Source organism: Phyllostomus hastatus, unplaced genomic scaffold (genome assembly GCF_019186645.2).
Source record: "Phyllostomus hastatus isolate PE091 unplaced genomic scaffold, TTU_PhHast_1.1 phas_contig_37, whole genome shotgun sequence".
NCBI lineage: Eukaryota > Metazoa > Chordata > Mammalia > Chiroptera > Phyllostomidae > Phyllostomus > Phyllostomus hastatus.
Window position 1 is genome coordinate 1,496,866 of NW_025333867.1, and position 19,909 is coordinate 1,516,774.

Genomic DNA, 19,909 nt, shown 5'->3' on the forward strand with positions numbered 1-19,909 from the left:
TTAATTTGAGTGAGCACCAGCTCTTCATTCTGACACTTGAACCAAGGAAAGACAGCCACCTTTTTCCACTAAGGCTGTAGAAGAATGGAAACCTCATTCAATTTATCAGTTTCTACAGGGCAGGCTGAGCAAGAGGTTATTGTTTTAAGTTGATGCAAGGGGCTGCTCGTGGTCTGCTGGGAGCCCCCACCCTAAGCACAGAATGGATGTGGAAGGTGGTCCACGGTTGCTGATGGTGGCTGGTGGTGGTCTTTAGGTCTTGGGCTTCTCTTGATTCTCAATGATAAGCTTGTCAGTTGCATACATTTGGCCAATGTGGACCTGCAGGCAAAGAAAAGACACAGATCAAGAACCATGGAACTCCGTTAGCAGTGAAAAGTCAGAAAGAGCATCTCTAACACTTAAATGCAAATGTCTGCCATCACAGGGCTGTTCCCTGCTGGGAACTGTACTGTGGGAAAAGTGTAGTCACCAGATTTGCCTTTGCCAATTCCTGCACACCAGAACTGAGCTGGTGTACTGGTGAGCCAATGGCTGTGCAGTGAAGATAGAGATACAGGGCAGGGTTCTTCCTACCAGTGAAAGGCTGGTTCCCTACAGTAGAAAAAATAAATATTTGTTGGGTGAAAGTTCCGGCAAACCCTGCAGGAGGCCGGAAGGGCAGCCCCAGCCCCTTGTCTTTGGGCAACGAGCAGTGAAAGCCTACTGTACCAGACACTTTACTCTGGTGATGTGTGAAGATGTGATTCCTCCTCTCAGAAGCTCCACATCGAGGAGCAGAGACAGACAGGGAACGAGAGAACCTCACTATGACCTACCAGGTACCAGCAAAGAGGGCAGCGTGCAAGACTAGAGAAACTTATAAGGAGACAGATCTTAAGCAAGGCCTCAGGAGTACAGTGGGCTGAGAAGTGGGAGCCAGGGGAGGGGCGAAAAGTGCATTCCAGACAGCAGCAATGACCCCTACACAGGCAGCTGTTCCTGAGGGCACATGGTGCACTGGGCTTATGGAGAATGTCCGAGACATCATGAGCCGTGTGAGTGTGGACGGGCTGGGGTACAGAAGAGAGAGAGAGTAAAAGGCAGGCTAGGGTCAGATCATGGATGCTAACTCATTCTGAGGAAAATTTTGAAATGTTAAAAACAGAAGGTGAGATTACTTTATCTCATTGTGAAGGCAAGAGCCTCAAAAGAGTGCAGGAGAGAGATGATTTTGGCTTGAACTAAGGAGGTGACAGAGTACAGAGTGGAGCAGACCAGAGAATCACTTGGGTGCACACAAAATGGGGAATCAAACCACAGTAAGATCAAGACCGACCTGTGTAGACATAGGAATCACTACCTGAATTTTTTGGTTTGAGGAAAGAAGTCTCAGAGAAATCAATCCATGAGGATCAAAGACTTGAATCTGTCTAGTGCTTTTTCCAAAAGGCTGCCCCTCCACCAATTCCCTTAACAATGCTGACTTCTTCATAGCATTAATTTCATGTCACTGTCACACAGTAGTAGTAATCACAAACACTCCAATGAAAGGGTACTGTAGCATATTTATTAAAATTTGAGGTAATCAACCATATATGTAATTGGGGCCTGCCCAATACTCATCTTTCCTTTAAAATGTGTGTGTATGCACACAAACACACAATCTCAAAAAAATTTTATTCATTTATTTTTTAAAAATATTTTATTTATTTATTTTTAGAGAAAGAGAGGAAGAGATCGAGAAAGAGGGAGAGAAACATCAACGTGTGGTTGCTTCTCGCACGCCCCCTACTGGGGACCTGGCCTGCAACCCAGGCATGTGCCCCAGGCTGGGAATCTAACTGGCGACCCTTTGGTTCGCAGGCCAGCACTCAATCCACTGAGCCACACCAGCCAGGGCTGAAAGAATATTTTTAATAACTACATAATATTCTATTAAAAAGAAACAGCATAATTTATTTACTCATTCACATTTTATATTCTTTATAAAAGTACAATTTTTATTCACATCTGTTTTTTCTTATAAAAGCTTTCTAGAAGTGGAAATATTAGGTGAACAGGTCTGAATACTTTAATGGATCCTGACAGATATTACAAAACCACTTTCAAAAATGTTCATTTTTTTTGTCCAGCTGACACTGCCTTTGGTGGACTGTGAGAAGGCTGGGCAGCTCATTCAGCCACAGTACAAGCACATCTCCTCCCACGGAACCACTGTGTATGCTGTGAGTGCTGATGGCCACCTTCTCGATGGATGGGTAAGAAGAACACAGGGTTCTCCTGCTGTGTGGCCCTTCAACTGTGTTCCTGACAGAAACCCCCACTAACATAGTTTTAATATACTGCGTGTTTCCCAAAGTCCACCAATATAGGGATGGAACCTTTGGGGGGCAGGTGTTCTCTTGCAAGAAATGTAGCTGTGACATGGATGACTCAGTCCCAATTGGTTCCCCATGAAAGGCTACAAAGGAAGTTGCAGAATGAAAATGAAGAGGTGATCTAAAACTCATGTTTAGGAGACTTTAAATCAAAACAAACCTTCAAATTTATAGTCCAGGTTGATTGAAGTATGAATTAGATTTTTAAAATTCTATTAAGATGTGACACTTCTATGGCCAATGGGGAAGAGAAGGGAAGAATGAATTAAGATCTCAATGTTAGTGATGTTAAGGGGGGAATAAAAATTAGTATCTTTTCATCTATCCAGGCCACTTGGTCTGATATTTACAGTCCTCTAATGACTGCTACCCTCCCATGTGCCATGAACTTCTCCCTGACACCATGAGACCTCATGTCTTGTATCTTCTATGTCTTTGCTCCCCCAGGAAATACTCAGTATCCACTGAGCAAAAGCCCATCCACCCTTTGGGACAGTGGCTGAAGATTCCCTGGAAATACTATATATATTTGTGCCACCCATGTGACACTGGTTTGGCCTTGTACTGTCACCATTTGTGTGCCTGTCTCAGTTCCTTTGCAGGAGTATCAGGGACTGACGGGGAATAGGAGGAAGAGTCAGCTGCCTCACAGCATAGGTGAGGACCATGCCAGGTGCTCATTAGTACTTGAGAACTAAAAATACCACAGTCTGGTATCTCTGGGTACAGGGCTCTATGTCCACTAGTTCAAAATCCTAGATCTAACTGATTATGAAGTGCTTTGTGGTGAGTTCCTAGTGGAAATAGGGAAATAATAAAGGCAAGTCAATGAAAATAGCGACAGGGCCATTTACTGTAACAAAAAGTTTACTCACTGTTAAACAAAATGAAATGATTTAAGTTCAGCCCAACTAGAGGTTGACAGTTATAATCCAAGGGTATACAGGATTAACCCAGAGCAATTACAGAAGAGGCAAGGGAAAAGTATTAAGCTTGCAAAGAGGGAAATATTAAAATGTTACCTCAACAAGGACGATACAGATGAGGCAATAAACGTTTGTGGAACAGTTCTGTTGCATTTATTTGGGCTATAAAATGTGTCAGCACACATCAGGGGGCCAGATGGGGACAGATGCAGTGGTGCTAATGACAGAGCATGTCACTTCCAAGCTGCAGATGAGGGGAACTGGCTGGTCAATGGAAGTGAGGAAGTTCAATTAACAGCTTCAATTTACAGTCCCTCCAGAATCTGAAATTGACTTACACAGCCACATCAGATGATTACCATGCATAAACTGATCATTAAACCTGATCACACTTCTATAAACGTTAGGACTTGGCATTAGAGTCCATTAGGAAAACACACAGATCACTCAACTGCAAGTAGATGGTATGACTGGATGGCCTAGAAACACGTGAACTCAGAGGCTCATTAGACAAACAACCTACTGGGGAAATGTCTTCACTGCTTACTCATCTGAAGCAATGTGCTGTCTCCTGTTCAACACACCTCAACCTGACTTAGGCTCAGAGGAGCTGGTCTCAATAGCTGGGGGAGGCGGGGGAGGCTGGGAGGGGGCAGTGGGAACACTGAAGTAGGGCCTCTGCTACTTCCTGCCTACTTCACTGGGTTGTTATGGGAATCAAATGAGACATTAAACTTGAAGAAAATGTACCATTTGCCCCAAATACTTCCTAGGGCCCAAATACATTAAATATCTTTATTCTGTCGGGGTATGAAATAAGAATAGTACCAGGCATGTGCTCAGAGCTCGTTAAATGTTACTTATGTGCATGGCTCATCTACTGTCAAGTTGAATACCAGAGGATCTCAGGTCTTGACCTCAAGGATCTCCAAGGCTCATCACCTCAGCTGTGAGACTCTAAGATTTTGTAATCTTAAATCCACCCACACTTGTGGAGAGAGGGTGCCAGGGATGTCTGAGACCACCACCTAGTTTTGAACTTGAGCTTTGTGAGCTGGACTTGAGTCCATTCTTTCATCAGCTATGCCCTGAGGATATAGTTTCCCACCTAGGGAGGGCCCAGAATGTTTTTAGCTGGTCAGAGCAGTTTAGTGTGAGAAGGAGGGGCCCGATATGCTGAAAGTTATGGGAGAGATGATGACATCTGGCTCTGCTTGTGAAGCTAAGGGGTGGACTGTCCCTGCTCTCTTTCTTCTCTGAGGGTGGGGAACCACCAGGCAGGGATGACTCCTTGTCCAATGGGCAGCAGGGCCAAATCTCGCTTCTGGCATGGTAATGAGTAAACTACTACTACTCAAATTAATAATAATGATGATGATGAAAATAACAGTTAACATGTAAAGAGTACTTACTGTATGCCAAGCACTGTTCTAAGCATTTAATTAATTTAATCAATCAATTAAAAGCATTTACTTCTTTTAATCGCACAAATTTACAGGGAGATACCATTATCATCATCAATTTATAAGCTTTTACAGACTAATTCCATTTTTGGTGTTTAATCTCCATATCTGAAAGGAGTACAATTGCTCAGATGGGCTTGCTATTCCATTTCACAAATATGAGGCCGCCATCTCAGTGGATCCCACTGAAAATATGAGAAAAGGCAGTGATGACAGTCACAACCACCACCACCAACACCACCACCACACACCTAGACACAGACTTAGTAAGAAATGTGTGTGATGTTTAGGAAGAAAACTGTAAGACTTAGAAATGTTTTGAGACATTTGAGAAAATGACTTTAATGTTTATTTGGATGAATACAAAGCCAAGAATAAGAACACTTTGAAAAGAAAGGTATTAAAGCATTTTTGAGATACAATTAACACAGTGTGGCACTGGCCCAAGAAGAGAGAAATGAACAGAATTGGAGAATTAGAAGCCAGACCTTACTTATATGCAGAAACAGTTAATGAACAAACTCATACTCCCAGGGGGTGAGGCTTAGCTTGAAGAGGCTTTGGTAACTAGAACATCTTTAAAGCCTCCTGTGGATCACTGTGTAACTGGTATGTTCTGCTCCATAACGTGTTTATGCTCACTTTAGTGTAAAAACGGTCCCACAAGTTGTTGAGTGACTCTGGCCCTTCCAGAAGATGCACTTTATGTATCTGATGCCTCTGAATGCCTCTTCGCCCAGCTGGAAGAGGCATATTTTTAAGGTATTGCACTTTCCTAAGAAAACTACACTTGACAGGAGCTTTGGAAAGCTCCCCAAATCATTTGAGCCACCAGTATAATGAGCCTTTGATGGCAGGATTTCAGCTTTTGGTGTCCTGTCAGGCCACCTGTTCTGCTGTCTGCTGCCTGTCCACCTCTTGCACAGAAGGTGAGCAGGATGCGTGTACCTGGTCTGTCCACATGGCAGTTCTCCAGGGTGGAGAGCCACTCTCACAGCCTTGCCACAGTCAGGTTACCCACTATAACACACTTTTTCCAAATAGACCAGTTTTATCATCCTTTATGTCCCTAATAATTTTCATTTTTTAAAGATTTAATTAATTTATTTTTAGAGAGAGGGGAAGGGAGAGAGGGGGAAGGGAGGGGGAGAGGGGGAGAGGGGGAGAAGGGGAGAGAGAGAGAGAGAGAGATACCGACACGGGAGAGAAACATCAATGCAAGAGAGAAAGAAACATCAATTGGTTGCCTTTTGCGCGCCCCTGACCAGGGACCTGGCCTGAAATCCGGACAAGCGCCCTGATCAGGAATCGAATTGGTGACCTTATGGTTCCTGGGTTGGTGTTCAACCCACTGACCCACATCAGCCAGGGCTATCCCTAATAACTTTGAAAGAAGCTATTGAAATAAGGATACATAAAATCATATACACTTTCCCCCAAGTCTTTTCCATTTATCAACATGAGGTTTTATAAACCCCAAGCTTATGAATACAAGTCACATGGTCTTCCTCTAAAAATAGCTCTTGATGCACATGCCTCTTTTTCTTTCTTGAAACCAGTAGCATAAGTTGTTTTAAAAAATATTTATGTAATAATATTACTACTTTTAACTTTGACATCATTTTATGCTGTACAAGAATGCCTGCGGTGTGAAAACTAGATCTTTGGGAATTCAGCCAATTGAACATGTTAGTAGAGAAGGAGGAGGCCAGTTCAGAGAACCCAGAGATGAAAGAGTTTCCTCTCCCCATACACACTCCATCCCCATTCAACTCTGCCAGTCTTGAGTTTTGATACTGCATATTCCTAAAAGGGAGGGCACCGGTGAGCTGACCTTTTATTTCTTCTATGATGTTCCCGGCAGAGTGAGGAACAACTTCACATCTCTTCCTTAAACCCCACATGACAGTTAATAATCAATGTGTTTCATCCTTGCCAGTAGAGGCAAGAGAGAAGGCAGATGCCAGAATGTATATGCACCACACATGTGGGCTACACGTACCGTCCCAGCGTCCCGTTATTAACAGAGACTTCTTTCCCTCTCAAGAGTCCTGGCTTGGAGGATCAATCAGATGGTTGCCCTAACTCTTCTCCACTGTTGTTGGATTTCTGGGCCATTCCATTATTTCCTGCATGTTTGATGTTCAATTAAAAAAAACCCCCATCATGTGATGGCCTCATTCTTTTGTATTCCAGGCTATTCGAGTAAAGGAAATCAAACTATTTTAATGGGTCACGGAGAACTGTGGCCTCAGAGGAGCCTGAAGTTGTGGGAAGCTGGCAGGGGTTCCCATTCCAACAAGACTTCCTTTCTGGAGAGACACACATGCAAGGCAGTGGTTCCTAACAAGGAACGGACCCAGAACCACAGGGTCAGCTATCAGAACACGGGTGGCCCAGCCCCACTCAAGGGTTTTCTCACGAGGGAGGTGGAGGTGGGGTCACACACATCAACACCGCCTCACTCCTGGTCGGCACCCTCAGTGACAAAAAGCACTTCATCTAAGAGGATTCAGGCTGAGCCTTTATTATTAGTATTATTAATTAAAATTATCAATTATTTTTTCTTTTGCAGTGGGTGAATATTTAAAAAAAACCCCAAGGTAGATGTTTACCCACCAGGTGTACTTTGGGTACAGCTACAAGACCAGAGTGGGGGAGGGAAGTGTCTTTGTACCTTAGAATGCTGCTCTAAGATGCCACACTGTTAACGAAGGCCAGGCATTATGTCTGCCTATCTTCTACAACCTGTTCTTTAGAGGTGGATGATTTCTGCCTGCTGGGTCAGACCACTGCTCAGGGAGGGCAGACAGTTATAAAACGGGACAGGTGCTGGCTGTCCTTTCACCACACTCGCTGCCGTGGGATGGGTGCAGAGCTGGCCACCAGTCCCCTCGAGCCGGCTGCAAAGCATTGTATAACAAGGGCTCCCAGAGATGAGGTGTCCAGATGCACAAACACATGGTGTTGGATGTTAGCAACACTGCAACTCAGTCATCAAGCCCTTCTCGGAACCGGGCAGGACTCAGGACCCAAACATTACGTCAGAATGAAACCTGACACTTTGCGGGGTGGTAACAACAAGAGCTGAGGCAAACTGCCAGATGCCAGTCAAGAGTCCAGCCTCTGCACTGAGCCCCTGCAGCAAGGCCAGAATCCCAACACCGCTATAATTAGTCACGAGGTGATGCAAACTCCTGGGCTGGTGCTGGGACCAACCAGTTCTCTGTTCATCAGCCGCCCAGGGAGTACTGGTGACAAACTCTCTGGGATAATTGGGCTGTTTAGTGCTATTTTTTCCTTCAAGGACACCTTCATTTCTGGAGACGTGTGGAGTGACTGTATTTCATTTGGTTTTGCTTTGTCTCCCTCATTAGAAGACGAGTGGCAGCAGTGTTGTATGTGGTAAGGCAGTACCAAGCAGTCACCCCACTACTTTGTTTGACTTGACATGCTCTCCGTGGGCTTCTAGGTGTGAGGACAGTATTATAGCAGATGTCTGTCATTGTCACAGATACACAATTTTGAGAGCAATGCACACAGCAGATCCACAGTCAAGGTTGTAGGACAAAGGCGTGACACTCAACACTGAAAAGAGTTCCCAGAGTACAAACCAGAAGCTGCATGCCTTTGGGGTGGGGACTTTGGAGAATAAGTTTGGGCTATTACTGAAAAGATATGCAGAGTTTGTAGTGATAGGCTACTAATCATAAATCTCCTATTTTATTACTTATCTCTAGCATTCTGCAGGGGAGATGTAAAGACAGCTGAACAGAATGGTCTGTATTTTGCTCCAGGAAGTTATTCTGAATGAGGGGGAGAGGGAAGGCAGAAGGGAGACCATGGGTCTGAGGAGACAGTTGGCTGGGCCTTCTCTTTTGGTGTCAGCCCAGTATGGTGACTCCTTGGTGTTTCTCATCACTCACAGGGTCAGGGACAGGGCAGGGGAGCTTTCTCTCTTGCTTAGCCCACTTTCCCATCCCCGGGCTCTTGCAGGACATGGGGAATTTGACATCAGTTTACAAAGCCTTAGCACTGTCCTTTGAAGCCCAATTACGGAACATAGCTTCCAACAGAACACCCAGGAAAGGGAGAATCAATACCAGAAGGGCTCTAATGTCCCAAAAAGCAGCACCAAAGTCAACACCTTCTGTCATGCAGCCACTGTGCTTACTACTGTCCTCCACCACATAACTAACAGGACAGACTTGAAGTTTGCCACAAGGTGGATGCTCCAGATGAAATAACCAGCCCCTAAATACCCTGTGGAGGGGATCAGCATTCAAGAAGTCAACTGCAGCTTGACTCCCTGACAGGAAGAACCAGGCCTCTGAATCACAAACTGGAGATGCCCTGCCAGCAAGCAGTGGTGGCCAGGGCACCTCGGCTCTCCTGCCTGTCCTGCTTTCACTTGCCACGGAGCGCAGCAGGCTGCAGCAGCAGGCGCCACGGGGCACAGGCCGGCCTACCTGTGGGTCAGGGGCCAGAAAAATCCTGGTACAGAACCACCCTCCACTACCCCATTTTGGCGCCCTCCTGGCTTTCACAGGAGCGAGGCAGCGAGAGGAGCTCCCCGCTGCTGCAACTACCCTGAGGACACAGTGGAAGATGCAATGTACAAATAATGTCTTTTCCCTGGATACATGCTTTTTCTCTACATGTCCTCATTTTTAACTGCTAAGGGGAAGGAAATTAATCTTTCTGACCCCAACTTTTTGCCATGGACGATTTTTAAAAGATCTTGTGGCCGTTCTCTTCTGTTAGGGTAACTGCAATCTAGCACGACTGACCCACACTTCACTTTCATGTACTTCAATGAAATCATACTGAAGCCATTTTTATTAAAACATGACAATCTGGACTTCCAGCCATGATGGAGGCATAGGCAGATACACTCCTTGCACACCCAAAAGGAGGACAAGAACAAATTTAAAAACAAAAAATGAGAATTGACAGAAAATCAAACTGCATGGAAGTCTGACAATCGAGGAGTTAAAGAAACATTTGTCCAGACCAGTAGGAGGGGCGGAGACGGGCAGCTGGGCAGAGAGGATTTGTGGCAAGGCGGTGCCACATTCATGTGCAGATAACCCAGAAGGAACAACTGTGGAGAAAGACAAATCATGCAACCCAGGGTTCTACAGCAGGGAAATAAAGCCTGAAAACCTCTGGCTGTAAAAACCTGTGGGGGTTACAGAGGAAGGAGAAACTCCCAGCCTCCCAAGGGAGAGACCCACAGAGTCTTAGTAGGTACACAAACCCACCCACCCAGGAATTAGCACGAGAAGGGCCCAGTTTGCTTGTGGATAGCAGGGAAAGTGACTGAAAGCCAGCAGAGAGCTAAACAAGTGGCACTGTTCCCTCTCAGACGCTTCCCCAACATACAGTGCCACGAGGCAGAGACGTAGGTTGCCATGCCCTGGAGAATACCTAAGGCTCTGCCCCTTACTATGTAAAAGGTGCATCAAGACAAAAAAATATGGCCCAGATGAAAGAACAGATCAAAGCTCCAGAAAAATACAACTAAGTGATGAAGAGACAGTCAACCTATCAGATGCACAGATCAAAACACTGGTAATCAAGATACTCACAGAAATGGCTGAGTATGGTAGCAAAACAGAGGAAAAAGTGAAGGCTATGAAAGTGAAATAAAGGAAAATGTACAGGGAACCAACAGTGATGGGAAGGAAACTGGGACTGAAATCAATGGTTTTGACCAGAAGGAAAAAATAAGCATTCAACCAGAACAGAATAAAGAAACAAGAATTCAAAAAAACCGACAAGAGGCTTAGGAACCTCCGGGACAACTTTAGACATTCCAACACCTGAATCATAGGGGTGCCTGAAGGAGAAGAGGAAGACCAAGAAATGGAAAATTTATTTGAAAACATAATGGAGAACTCACCCAATCTGGCAAAGGAAACAGACTTCCAGGAAATCAGGGAAGCTCAAAGAGTCCCAAAGAAGTTGGACCCAAGGAAGCACACACCAAGGCACATCATAATTACATTACCCAAGGTTAAAGATAAGGACAGAATCTTAAAAGCAGCAAGAGGAAGGGACAGAGTTACCTAGAAAGGAGATCTCATAAGACTATCAGCTGATTTCTCAAAAATAACCTTATAGGCAAGAAGGGGCTGGGAAGAAGTATTCAAAGAGATGAAAAGCAAGAACCTCCATTCAAGATGACTCTATCCAGCAAAGCTATCACTTAGAATGGAAGGGCAGATAAAGTGTTTCTCAGATAAGGTCAAGTTAAAGGAGTTTATCATCACAAAGCCCTTACTATATGACATGTTAAAGGGACTTATCTAAGAAAAAGAAGATCAAAACTATGAATAGTAAAATGACAATAAACTCACAACTATCAACAACCAAACCTAAAAACAAAAACAAAAACAAACTAAGCAAACAACTAGAACAGGAACAGGATCATAGAAATGGCAATCACATGGAGGGTTATCAACAGGGACGGGGGCGGGATGGGGGAAAAGTTACAGGGAATAAATAGCATATAGGGTTGTTACAAAATAGACAGGGGGAGATTAAGAATAGTATGGGAAATGTAGAAGCCAAAGAACTTATGTGATATGTATGACACATGGACATAAACTAAGTGGGGCCAGAATGTGGGTGGAAGGGAGTGTGCAGGGTTGAGGGGAATAAAGGGGGGGGGGAATGGGACAACGGTAATAGCATAATCAATAAAATATATTTAAAAAAGAGAACATGACAATTTTATACTTCTTTGTGTAATAATTAAATAATTAATATCTGACCAACACTTTAAAGTTTATAAAGTATTTACATAGTTTATTGGCTAACTGGACCCTCATAAGGCATGCAGAGCAGGCACCACCATCTCTGTGTCATCTGACACCACAGGGTTCATAGTTCTTACTCTGACTTGAAGCAAATCTGTAAATTCTAATCCTGTAAATCTCAGTTAATTCTGTGAATACAGGGTGGATTTTTAAAAACTATTAAAATAAAACAAACAAACAAATAAACAAAGAACCATAACCCCACCTCCCCAAACCTACTTTGTTTTTATTTATGCATACTAATTTTGTCACATTTACATACAAAAAACTAAAAGTTACTGTTGGCAAAATATTATGTAGATATACTATTTGGTATTGCTAATCTAAAATTCTAATACCAACACATTTCCCCATGTTCAACACTGTCTTTACAATTCTAAATGTTAAACAGTGTATTTCAATAGATCTGCTCTCAGTATCATTTTTTAAGGAGCTCAGCTGAAAACATTATCAATGGTAGGTTAAGGTTCATTTATTTCCCTCTCTCCCCCTTTTTAAAATTTTGGAGGAAAGATTTTCTTTACCCTAGAAAATATATTACTTTAATGAGTTTATGCTTCTTTTCCTTTCTTTTCTACTCTTATCTTTTTTACCCTTTACTTACACACCCGAATGGGCTAAAAGTATGATTTCAGAAATGTACGTCCCTCATAGATGGAATCTCCAAAAGGTAATTATTTCAATTCAGGAAAATGAGGATACACTTTAAATAACCACCACAAGAGCATAAAAGCACCAATTAATGTAGAATAAACAGCCTGACTTGGTCTTGAGATCGAGTCTCTCTCTGTCTAGGAAGTTTTCCCTGACCCACATCCCTGCTTGGCTCCCTCCAAAGTGGGCGCACAGCCCCCCACCTTGCCAGAGCCTCTCAAACTTTGGTGTGTACTGAGATTTAAGCTCTTTGCCAACCTCCAGAGATTATGCGTTAATAGATCTGGGATGAGGTGTAAGACCATGCTTGGGAAAACTGCTCTGGCCTCACAGCCTTCTGTACTGTCTGTCACGGCACCACTCACACTGCCTTTATATTTCATGTAGTTTATGTGTTTGTCTCTGACATGAGGCTGTGAGCTCCTTGAAGTCAGGGGCTATGTCTGTTTCATGTTGCTAGCACCTAGCTGTGTGGAGTTAGCTTCCATCCTATTCCTTAATGAAACTATTCTTTTAAGAGTCTGGAAGCCAGCCCTCTTCAGATGAGATCTGTCATACAACTTTCGTGACCTTGTGACATGGTTGGCACAGTCATGGTAAGGAGAAAGGGCCCTTACCCCACCTCAGGCCGTCAGTCCGTTCCACACAGCTGCTACAATCATCCCTTATGGATCACGTTCCTGGCATAGAAACCTCTGAAACCTCTGTGGTTTCTTTACTCCCTTTTTTTTTTTTAAGATTTTTATTTATTTAGTTTTTAGAGAGTAGAGGGAGAGGGGGAGGGAGAGGGAGGGAGAGGGAGAGAGAGAGAGAGAAACGTCAATGTGTGGTTGCTGGAGGCGGGGGGCGGGTCATGGCCTGCAACCCAGGCATGTACCCTGACTGGGAATCGAACCTGCGACACTTTGGTTCACAGCCTGTGCTCAATCCACTTAGGTTCACAGCCTGCGTTCAATCCACTGAACTACGCCATCTTTACTTACTCTTAAAGAATCTTCATACCTGCCTGAGCTACATTTCTCCCCCTTCAAAGCAACAAAGTAGCCAATCACTTGCTACTATAGCCTAAACATGGAGCCTTGCATCTAAGCAGCTGGGTCTGAGCCCAGCAAACACTCCCATTAGTCACCCCTAGTACTTGGCATGGTAACTCAGTGAATCTCTGCTGAATGAATGAAGGAATCCCAGAAGGAGGCACAATGCAAGTCTCTGTGCAAGCCCTGGTGGAAGAGGAGCAGCACCCAGTAACCTAAGGGGTCACCAGTAAAAAGCTGAGCCTGCAAGAGGAAAGCTCCTTCCTTAGGCAGCCCCTCCCAGGAGCATTCTTCATGTTGTTTAGGAATAAAACATTCTAATTATACTTGTGAACTAGAGAAACTCTCACATCAGAGGTACTCACCTGTTTTCTACAAAGAGTGAAACTTGAAGGCTTTGATGATGATCTCAATGGTAAAAGCCATGCTCTGGATTTTCATTTCGACAGTTGAGTGCCAAACTTAACCTGCTGTAAGTAGCTTTCCTTTGGACCAATGTCTGATTTGCTTTTCAGTTTAAACAAGATGACCCACTTCTCTCATCCAGAGGAAGGAACCCTGCCTGACTTTGGATTTAACTCTTGAGGGCACGATATAGCCAGGGACAAGGCCCTCTGTTAGAGCATGGTAGTTTGCAAAGAAGACCTCACCTGTTCCTCTTTCCTTTCCGCACAGTTGTTCAGAGCAGGGGTGTCACACTCATTTTCACCAGGGGCCACATCGGCCTTGAGGTTGCCTTCAAAGGGCTGAAATAATGTTAGGACTGTATAAATGTAATAGTCCTTAACTGTTAAGGAGTAGTTACATTTATACAGTCCTAAAATTACATTTGGCCCTTTGAAGGCAACTGCGAGGCTGATGTGGCCCCCAGTGAGAATGAGTTTGACACCCTTGGCTTAGAGTGATGTGTTATTATCACTTAGCTTTGTAAATCTTTTACAAAAAAACTGAGGAGTTTATCACCAACTCTAGATATCCAGATTATTTCATTTATTTTTGATAGAAATATTCTAAACTCTTCTAACACATAATAAAGGTATGCCTGGTGCTGTGAGAGCACATGCTGCCTCTCCTGTGGAAGGAAGTGATAAAAGCTCTATGTCCCTGTCCCTTTGGCAGTGACCTGGACAGTCGGGCCTCAGCACCAACTCATAGTGCTCAGGAGAATGGATATAAACCTCTAAGCCACAGGGAGATTAGCAATGCAACTGCTATAAATGGCCAGTTATTTGAAGAATGCAAACAATAGGCAGATATGGACAAAGTAAATGCATAAAAAATTAATTAAAGCACAGTGCAAAAATGGTTTTGTGCAGCAGTTACACTCCTAGGCATATGCTCAAGAGAAGTGAAAACATGTCCACCCAAAAAGGTATTCAAGAACCTGCACAGCAGCACTAGTCATGATAGCAAAAGGGTGGAAGCAACTCATCGCCTGAGGAATGATGAATAAAATGTGGTCTATTCATACAATGGATCCACACAATGGAATATTATTCAGCTATACAAAGGAATGAAGTACTGACACATTCTACACCATGGATGAGCCCTGAACACACCATGCTAAGTGAAAGAAGTCAGACATATATGGCCAAATATTGTAAGATTTCTTATATATGAAATATCCAGAATAGGGGAAACCACAGAGACAGGGAGTAGGTTAGTGGCTGCCAAGGGCTGGGCTGGGAGTGCGTAGAAGAGAATGTGCAGTGACTCCCAGTGGATACTGGGTTTCTTTCTCGGTACTGACAATCTTCTAAAATCGATTGTGATGATGGCTGTATAGGACTGAATATACTAAAACCCAATGAATTATACACTTTAAATGGGTGAATTGTATAGCATGTACATCTAAATATGTCAAAAGATATTTAAAAAAGCCATCACAGGTTTGTGTTTACAGCTTCAACACTGTCTCCACTGGCATTGTCCTGTTGGCCATGTGGTTATTTAGCACTTGAAACAGGCCAGTCCACATCGAGATATTCTGTGAGTAGAAACACACCCTGGGTTTCCAAGAAGAGCGTGTGAATCATGTTCATATATGGGAGCGGGGAGCCTCTCTTTCCCCTGCTCCTGGCTGAACGTGGGGGTGGCCAACTGCATAGTCACTGAACTGCAAAATAAGGGCACACATGGCCTTGTGGATACAAGTTTCTTCTTTGGCTCACCAGTCATTATAGGCTAAATTAAGCTGTCAAACTTAATAGTGCTGAACACACTCCTCTGGGCAAAGTCAGAATTACGAGGCTGCCCGGCTGATCCACAGCAGATAACAAAGAGCCACCTCTCGCCTTTCCTTTTCAGGAAGAGAAATTCATTCTGAAGATTCCAGGGGCCACTCTTAATGAACTGACTGTCACGAATAAGTGGATTTGGAGGTTATGCTCTTCCTCTCCCCACAACCTTGGCTTATGGGCCCTCTCCCTACTGTCTTTTGTTTTCCTCTCTTTGCCCCCGCTTCCTGGTATTCTTATGCCACTTTGGAAGTGAACTGCTATGAGGGGATGACGAAGTTCACCAATCTTCCTTTTACTTACATTGCTGAGTGAGGCCCCATCTCAATGGCAAGCAGGGTAAGTGGATGCTCCCAGAGAGGCAAGGCCTAGGGTTTCTCTCAGACAACTTGTGCTCCTTCGAAGACTTGGCTTTGCCTCCCCAGAGCCTCTGAGGTGCAGCTCACATACACACCTGCTCAGGCCCCACAAAGGACTCTTCTTGGTCATCAGTGGAGTGGAGATTATCAACACCTCAGCACTTGGTCTAAGGGTTTAGAGGCAGTGACAGCCTCAACCCTGCCCACCCACCAGCCTCGCTCCCAGAACATCAAGGGCCACTGTATATGCATGTGGTGTGTCTACCCCATTCCTTCTTGGGGTCTAGGGATGCTGGAAATAGTGGCATTGAGTTCATGGACTCTGCAAGGACTACCTTTTGTATTGATTGCTGCTATTACCAAATCACTACAAACTGGGTGGCTTAAAACAATACAAATTCTCTTACAGCTACAGGGGTCACAAGTCAAAAATCAACTTCACTGGGCTGAAGGCAAGGTGTCAGCAGGACTGGGCCTTCTGGAGCTCTCGGGGAGAATCTGCTCTGCTTCGTCATCTTCTCCAGCTTCTATTGGCTGCTTCTGCTCCATGGTTTGTGGCCACTTCCTCCACCTTCAAAACACATCCCTCCAACCTCTGCTGTTGTAACAGCTCTTTCTCCCCTTCCGTAGTCAAGTCTCTCTCTGCCTTCCTCTTAGAAGTAACATTTACAGATTCTAGGGATTAGGAAGTGAACATCTCTGGGGCACATTACACAGACTACCATACTTTCTGGTTTTTGTTGAAAACAAAATTCTTAAAACTTTAACATATCTTACTGTAGACAATGTGAAAATATAGCTCCAGGCCATCCTTACTTTAGCAGCCACAGTGAAGTGAGAGAGTAGTGACCGTACCAGGCAACCCCAAAAGGCCTCGATAAAGAGATCAGGCACTGAAGAGACACCAAGGGAGCATGGAGAGGGAGGGAGGTGCCCTAAAAGGTCTCAGCTGGTTTAGTACTTGGGATATGCTTTTCTTGTAGATTATATTCTAAATTTCAATTTGCTCTCATTATAAGAACTAAGTGAATTTGAGATCTCTGTTAAGAATGCTGGAGAAAGGGATTCTGGGAGCTTGAAGAGCTGGATGTACTTTGCTTTCCCTCCACTAGCAAATCCAATTCCTCTGACTCTAAGAAAGATACGAAGCTGCTCAACAGGCAGAGCAGCTGGCAGTGAGGTCTCGGGCTGGGGAGTAGGGTGTTGCAGGGAGAGTTCATGCGAGCTTCTGGGGGGCCCTGCAGAGCCTGTAGAGAAGCACTGGGGTTTCTGGGATGAGTACGACTGGAGGAGGTCTGTGGACCCTGGGAATGTGGCTGACATGGGCTTCTGGTAAGTGGGCTTTATTAGTCAAGGAGGAGCTGAAGAGCAAGGCTGATGCTCCCTGTTTCTGAGGGTGGGACTGCCTAAGGTAACATGGGAGTGGGAGGACAGGCAGCAGCTGACACTGCTATCCCCCTGGCCCCTCGGGAGCGGGGAACTCTTCCCTTTCATCACTTACGAAACTGCAGACATTTAGGGCACTCTAACAACCAGAACTATCCCCAGTGAGAAGAGAAAACTGACAGTGCACCTAAGGGAATCTAGGGGTCAGAGAGAAGGATATTGACCCAAGTATCTCCTCCAAAATAAAGCTGCTGGGAGAGGTGGACAACAAGCAGTACACAGTAAGAGCACTTAGAGAGACTCGAACAGGAACAAATAGTAATAAACAAGGAACACATTTATGAAGTTTATATATGTAGGGAAATAGAATGTTTTGATGGGAAAAACAGGTGGCCTTTTAAAAATAATTATAAAAAAGAGTATGATTCTAATTATGAACATCAGGCTACAGAAGGGAGTCATCAAGGGGATAGAGAAATAGAATTCCCAAATTAACAAAAGACAGAAAACAGAATGAAACTATTTGATAAAACCACCAAAAATAAAGAAAGGTGGAAGAGAAAATAAACTAATAAATAACAGAATGAGATGGAAAGAATAAAATCAACTCTGTCACCCATTTTATGAAATTCGAATGAACTACGATAGACAACAAAACGAAATTCTAACAAAAGTGATAAAGACTGAAAATCAAGAGATAGATTAAGATACATTGTGCACATTTTGGGGAAAAATACCAGTTTATATTAATACTAGACAAGGAAGCATTGAGTCTAACAGCATAAAATTGAATAATGAGCAACATTTACAAAAGTGATCCAGCAGATACAGCAGTCACAAACTTGTAAGCACTAAATAAGACAGCAGCTAAGTATATAAAACCTAAACTATTTGAAATGAAAGGAGAAACTGCTAAAATACAATTACAGTGGTGAACTTTGATATTCCTCTTTCAAAACTGAATAAAGCCATTATGTTTAAAAAGGTAATTAATGACAGAGAAAACTTGCATAATACAGTAAACAAACTAAATACAATACATGTACCTCAAAGAAAATATTAAGAAAACTTGTCCACAAAATATTTAAGACAACAAGCACTGAAAAAGTTGGTCAAGGCCAGGCTGGGTGGCTCAGTTTGTTGGAGCGCCGGCCTGCGCACCAAAAGGCTGCAGGGTCGGTTCCCAGTTGGGGTGTGCATGGGAGGCAACTGATCAATGTTTTTCTTTCTACAATCAATAAATATATCCTGGGGTGAGGATTAAAAAGATAAAAATAAAAAAACTGGTCAAAGACTTGGACACAGAAAATATTAAAAAGTTTTCCATTTCTCATACTAATTTAGTTTTTATTCAATTTTCAAATTAGCTTCCATAGTTGCTCAAAGCTTTCATTTAGAGCATATTCTTAATATATAATTATTAAAAATAACATTGTAGAAAAATATTTAATTACCTAAAAAATAAACATTGAGTGGGAAAAATATAGGATATAAATCATAATTGACGAACTATCATTATTTGCTTTGGTCTCATAATTTTATCCCTAACTTATACCTTTGTCTTCAACCAGTCATAGGCTCCCAACTGACAGATCATGATTTACCAGCAGATCCTAAATTTTAAACTGGTTTAACCCCAAGGAAGTTTCCATGATTGTTCCCAACTCTGTGGCTTCCCTACAGTGAAGAGAGAAGGCATTTTTGCACCCTATTCCTGCCTCTCTGGGATTAAGTTTGAGGATCATTTGCTTCACATTCTTAGCAATACGTATTTTGGAAAGTAACATTTACTGGGCACATGCCAGGCCTGGGTGCTTTATTTGGTTTTTCATTTACTTTTTTTACAACTACTCACTACTCACATACATCTTACGGATGAGGAAACAGAATCAGATAAATTTAGTAACCTGTCTACATTTTCGAAATTGATAATTGAATTACAGAGCTGACATATTCCACTCCAAGTCTTCTGACTCCAAAATCTACAACCCTTAACACACACAACACACACAACCCCCCCCGGCCCCCGCCCAGGCTTTACTACTTTAGTAGAGTTAAGCACATAAAAGGACAGGGCATGGAAGCGAGGAAATAGGCCAGCTCCTAGGCTGGGGATGAATTTAGAAAGACTGTTGGTGAGGGGAATTTGGGTCAGAGTAAAATGCATGACCTTCTTCAACACATTTCTTCTGAAAAAGTGTCTACTGCTCCTTCTAATTAATATTATAAATGGAAACTGCATGTTATTTAAACAACAGAGTCCTTTGGTCACTTAGGCTGGGATACAAAAGGCTGAGAAAGATGGAGCTGTGGTTTCCAAGTTTAATTTGTAATTCTACTTCAGGAGCACATCTTTCAGAAACGAAAGTTTAGGGATTAACTGAATAACACTGAGCCAAGAAAATGACAAGCCGTCCACCTCTTGGATCACATGAAGAACTTAGCTTTGCAAAGCGCCATGGAGAGCAACAAGCCACTTGCCTAGTGTTTTTGAGTTTATTCAGATTTTGCCAGGAAAGGAAGTTGGCTGAAGGAAGGGAGAACTAGAACTCCCCCCTACTTTTAACCTATTTGTAATTCTGCCAAAGCCACAGAGCCAGCCACAGCTGTGGTCTGATCCAAGCTCATGGGAAGCGAGTCTCATTAAGGAAATGGCATTTTTCTTC

General features: G+C 43.4%; 1 protein-coding gene across 3 annotated transcripts in view; it reads right to left on the reverse strand.

Moving 5' to 3' along the window:
• Positions 1 to 19,909, reverse strand: part of LYRM4 (LYR motif containing 4) — a 164,200-nt gene continuing 144,291 nt past the window's right edge. For all 3 annotated transcript variants that reach the window (XM_045841684.1, XM_045841683.1, XM_045841685.1), the window contains one exon: positions 1 to 321. In XM_045841684.1, the coding sequence (XP_045697640.1) occupies positions 192 to 321 (130 nt within the window). In that variant the 3' untranslated portion in view covers positions 1 to 191. The remainder of the gene's footprint in view (positions 322 to 19,909) is intronic.